Source organism: Nannospalax galili, unplaced genomic scaffold (genome assembly GCF_000622305.1).
Source record: "Nannospalax galili isolate Female #2095 unplaced genomic scaffold, S.galili_v1.0 scaffold2819, whole genome shotgun sequence".
In the NCBI taxonomy this organism is placed as follows: Eukaryota; Metazoa; Chordata; class Mammalia; order Rodentia; family Spalacidae; genus Nannospalax; species Nannospalax galili.
The window spans coordinates 339,558-345,115 of record NW_008342002.1 but is presented as its reverse complement, the minus strand read 5'-3'; the positions used below and the strand labels follow the sequence as shown (position 1 = coordinate 345,115).

The window sequence follows — 5,558 nt, the reverse complement described above, 5'->3', positions numbered from 1 at the left end:
ATGCGTGTATTGCCTGCATGTAGGTAAGTGCACCCGGGTTGTGCAATGCCCACAGAGGTCAGAAGAGGCTGTTGAATCCCCTGGGACTGGAATTAAGAACAGCTGTTAACTGTCATGTGGGTGCTGGGATTCAAACCCAGGTCTTCTGCAAGAACAGCCAGTGTTCTTAACCGCTGAGCCATCTCTCCAGCCCCAAGCTTAAAATATTAAAATGAGTTATGTTTGAGGAAGAAGCATAAAAATTTGCTCCATGTTAATTAGAAGTGAAACAATTACCATTGAAATCTGATGATTTTATATACATGCTTAGGTGAATCTCAGAAAGTAACCGACTATGACTAATAATAATCAGATAGAGATTAGAGATGCATGTGCAAACATCCAAGTGTAGGTAGCATTAAAAATGAGTTTTTCTGTATGAAACAATATATTTTAAAATGAAATGGAGATCTTTTTTAAAGGTCAAAACTTCATTCAATTTTATGTCTTATATCAATATTGTATAACTGTATTAATTCAACTGTGAACCTAAAAATTTACAACCAATATTGAAAGAGATGCATCTTTGCTCTGGAAATTGTTATCGAACATGTTAATGCTGTAATGAAATGCTTCTTCTACTTATGTGGTTATTAAATTTTTAAAAAATATTGTCTGTGATAGGAGTGTTGATTACAAATGACACCATGGACTGTGGCATCCAATAGGTGAGTTTAAATGCTTGGTTTCCACTTTAAAGCTTCATTGTCTCACCAAGTCATATCATCATCGCCTACTGTTCTAAGTGGCAGATAGATGAAAGGGTCTTTGCATATTATCCAATAATGCTGCAAGGTTGGTACTGAAACCATTTACAACGGAGGGGAAGGTAAAAAAAATTGCCTATAACTAAACAGCTGTAGATGGGAAAAGCCACATATGAATCTCAGGAAAAATTCAGTATTCCAGTCTAGAGTTAAGCCTCACATATAACATTGCCTATCTGGTAGGTTACAGAGAACAAGTAACATGAAAAAGTGCCTGTCGCAGGGCATGGTGGTGCTTCTTTAATCCTAGCACTCGGGAGGCAGAGGCAAGTGGACCTCTGTGAGTTCAAGGCCAGTCTGGTCTACACAGTGAGTTCCAGGACAGCTGGGGCCTACAGGGAGACCCTGTCTCAAAAAGACCAAAAAAAGTGCCTGTCATAAGTATTTTGACATTAAGTGCCCTTCTCCCTTTCAAACTTCTGGGTGGGGGCGGGGGGGGGAGGCAATACACATTATTTCTAACTCTTCTGTCTCTGAAATCCCCTAGAACCAATCCTAATGACTGACGAGTAGATCTGATGGCTCCAAAACAAAAAGGGAAATTGTATCAAGTGCTACATGTGGCTTGGGCTCAGAGCAGGAAGCTAAATATCCAATTCAGCCAGAGTAAGAAAGAATAGAAGGGCCAAAAGAGGTAGGGAGGAGCGGCCTCTTCTGCTCTTGGGTCATACAGCAGAGCCCTGTGGAAACCACACAAAACCATGAGCTCTGGATATTGAGTACTTCCATTCTGATCCTAAGAACTTAATGGCTTCAGGATTTTGGAAGCCAATTAGTTTGGCCTACAAGATTCTGCCACATTTATAAACCAAATACTGTGCAATTTGAGGGCACAGCACAGGAAAACGTAATGAGGATAGAGTGAATTAATCATGTGGCTAGCAGCTACTGCCCTGGATATGAGATAATGTGGTGTCAGTGCTGCGTCTCCGGGCTGTGCTGTCCCTGAAGGCTGACATGTCCATCCCAAGCACTTTTACTTTTCTGACTCATTCTGCTGCAAAGCTCTGAGAATGGAAATGGATGCCTTAGAGCAAGAAGAGTTAGCCAACTGTTGCTAGAAAAGGAGACAGAAAGCATCTGACATTGCAGTTGGCTACAGATACCAGAGAAATGATGGCTGTAGCTGTGTTCCAATAAAACTTTATTTACAGAATGAGACACAGTGGAGGACGATACCTTGCAGAGGCATCTTAGGAAGTTGTTGGAAGTCTCTTCTCACAGGCTTAGAATCATAAAACTCTAATCTCTCACCTGCTCTTTCTTTCACCTGCCTAGGCCCTGACCACACTAAGGACTCCCGCTGACCTAACAAAGATCATCTGCCTGGCATTTGCCAACTTGGCTTCCCTCCCCATATATGAAAGCCACAAATAGATTTCGTCTCTAACATGCCCTGTGAGCCATTTGTTTTTGTTTTGTAATATTAAGCATAATTAAAATCAGTGCAGAAAAATTAGGGTAAAACATGAACTATGTATTTCATGTTTACTTTCTGGAATCCCATTAAGACAATGAGCCTAAGAAGACAGCATCACTAACTTAAAGATGCAGCTGATATGTGAAGCATGGAGACCCTGTGCATTACTGGCTTCCAAAGGCATTCAGGGGGTCATCAAAAATGTTGGACACCTTGTGCTCAGATCTTGGTTCTGATGCTGCCTGTGAAGACTGGCCTTTTGGTTTGGCTGTCTTAGCCTGGAGACCAGAAGAGAAGATATCATCTTTGAAAAGGAAAGAAAAGAAAAAAAAAAGAGTTATTTACAGGCAAAGAAAATGAATACTTTTAAGTCACACCCACAGAAACCATCAAAGACCCAATTCTGGTAACACTGTTGAGGACCAAAAAATAATATGGCAGTTAAACCTCTTAGATTCTGGTCCTTCTCAGTTACCAAGTTCCATGATCAAATACAAACCAAAGTTTTTTTTAAATACGTTTTGCAGCCACATGAAAAAGTGAAATACAGGAGGGTGACCAGATCCCTAACCTAGCATAGGACGACCTTGCCTTCTGAAACACTGAAATGATTTATATATTCTTTTCACTCTGGATTTTAAAAACCAAAGGCAGTAAGAATGTGCAAAGAGAAATCCAATACAGACTCCATTCCCAGAAAATCGAACCAATGTGAGGCATCTCAGCACTAAGAATGAAGTCTTTGTGACTGCATTCATGTTCAGTGTTTCACAGACCCTACAGTTTGCCTTTATCATCCTACTTCTCCAGCAATGGTATTGGTAGGATTGTATCATAGCATATAAGGATTTCAGCACACTTAAGGGTAGGTGTCCATAATGATAACGGCTATGACACTGTAACAGAAAACAGAACAACCTAGATTGCCATTAACAGACTAATGGCTAGCTACAAAGCAGAATTACTCAAAACACTAAAATCAAAGGAGCTTCCTATGTACTGACATGGAAAGGTATTTAAGTATTTAAAATGTGACTAAAAGGAATAGAACAGGTGAAGTAAGTCTCATTTTTTAAATTGAGCATATTTCTATGCATAAATATACATTACTAGCATGTCCTAAAGGATACAAAACAAATTGGTTAGCTCTAGAATTTTTCTCCCTTTTTATGTTTTCTAGATGGTATAACTATTAACACAAGCATGCGTTACAATTTGGGTAATGAAGGAAATAAAATCACGCATGCCTGTAAATCCAGCACCTAGCAGGATAAGGGCAGGGGAGTTTAAGGCTGGTCAGGGCTACAGCAAGACCCTGTGTCAAAAAGTGAACAAAGGGGCTGGGAGTGGTAGCGCACACCTTTGATCCCAGCACTGGGAGGCAGAGGCAAGTGATCTCTGTGAGACTGACACCAGCCTGATCCACACAGTGAGAGGCAGACAACAAAGAAGGGGGGAAAAACCCAAGTCTCTTCTATACTCTGTATGGTAGAACACATGAGGATAGTGCACAGGGCTTTCCAGGGAGACAGACCCAGAGTGGCTCTGTAACACCAGCTCTCTTCCAATCAGCCCCAGACCTCACAGACCTCACAGACCTGGGAGGGACAGAGAGAAAGAGAGAGAGAGAGTAGGAAGTCCATATTTGGCCGTAGCCTAGGGCTACCAACACAGGATCCATCCGGAGCCCAACATTTGTAGCTATCAGGTATTTGCTGGCTCTCACTACAGCTCCTTAGTTGAGTAGTGGTGGCAGCACGTTCACAAATACAAAGGAACCGGATGGCCAGTCTCACCATACACTTAGTGCTCCCGTGCACTGAGCCTCCAGGCTCTGAACTGCTGTCCCTCACTCTCTACCTGAAAATTTGAATCCACCAACTTTGTGGCACACCTAAAGCAGTCACCTCAGCTTGCTGATCAGATATGGGGGAAGTTTCCAATGAATCTTCCTTTCAAAACACCAGTGTGTATCAGAGGATGTCAGGTGAGTACAAGATAAAACAATTTCTACTTCTAGGTCAAATTCTAGGCACCTTCATAATCCCTGATATTTATCATAGCATCAGGGTGCCTCCCACGTTGACTGTCTACCTATGTATCCATCCTTGGACAAACTAGGATTCCACAGAAAAAACAAAAGGAAATCTACTGGGAAGCCATGTCCAGGAAAGGGCCAACAGGAACAACAGAAACATAAGTCCTTGCATACTAACACGATTCCTGGGGCCACTCTAGAGAGTCACACTTGCAAAGATGGAAAGAAACCCACACTTACCTGTATCATCATCAAACACTGACTTGGCTTCCACTTTCTTTTTGGACTTTTCTTTGGGCTTTACAGTTAAGTCAGCAAAGATATCAACATTATCATCAAATAAGTTGGATTCCAAAGTTCTTTCCTTCTCTCTTTTTTTATGAAGAGGTTTAATTGCTTCCGTAGCAAATATATCATCCTGGTTAAGTTAAAAAAAAAAAAAAAAAACTTTAAAATAAAATCACTTTTTAAACTAAGAATAACTTAATAACTTACAGAAATAACTTAAAGAAATGCAACTTCTAGGATACTCAGGCACAGACCTGCCCTGAGGCCTGGAACGCACCACCCCACACCTCTGCACAGCTGGTCCTTCCTCTATGTACAGTTCAAGTGCAGCTCTGCAGTAAGGCCGCGTCTCTCTGTTCTGCCTGAGGAACAGCCCCCGCTGCCTGCCACTGTGTCCCAAGTCATTTTCTTCATGGTACTTAGTATAAATTGAAATTATCTCAGTTGTCTGTTGTTCTTTTTGTATTTGATTCCCCTCGAGATCTCTAGCGAGCACAACCCTTGTCCTAGCTTTCCTTCTGGCTCCAAGACCAAAATGCTCAATAAACATCTGCCCCAACTGCCACTGAAGGCCTTGGTGTCTAAAACTCAAACCAGAAGTTCCAACCAGAACCAGAGGTTAAGCACACAAGGTGCACTGACAGGGTTTATATACGTCACAGAATAGCATACCAAGGAAGCTGGTGGGGGCAACATTCTACAAAAATCGAGAGCTAGGGTTTAAGGTATGGCTGAGTGGTATGGCATTTGCCCAGCGTGTGATATGCTCTGGGCTCTCTCCCCAGGACTGCAAAAAAAATTAAATACCAATAATAAATCAAGCCCTGTATCAAGTATTAAAGGCAGCAAGAACTGCCCCTAGATTAAACAAATAAAACTTACTTCAAGGAAAGATTTATTAACAGGAGATCCCAATTATGCTTACTAAGCAAGGAGGTACCAGGCATGTACAAAACAAGCTTATCAGAATCTATGGTTTGAAGAAGATCATCCGCTTATTCTCCTT

At 41.5% G+C, this 5,558-nt stretch overlaps 1 protein-coding gene across 5 annotated transcripts in view; it reads right to left on the bottom strand.

The window, feature by feature from the left end:
* Nucleotides 1–1,933: 1,933 nt before the first annotated feature.
* The window catches only part of Washc2c (WASH complex subunit 2C), a 65,467-nt gene continuing 61,842 nt past the window's right edge, over nucleotides 1,934–5,558 (bottom strand). For all 5 annotated transcript variants that reach the window (XM_008837722.1, XM_008837725.1, XM_017799265.1 and 2 more), the window contains 2 exons: nucleotides 4,505–4,682; nucleotides 1,934–2,530 (listed from right to left, as the gene is read on the bottom strand). In XM_008837722.1, the coding sequence (XP_008835944.1) occupies nucleotides 2,391–2,530; nucleotides 4,505–4,682 (318 nt within the window). In that variant the 3' untranslated portion in view covers nucleotides 1,934–2,390. The remainder of the gene's footprint in view (nucleotides 2,531–4,504; nucleotides 4,683–5,558) is intronic.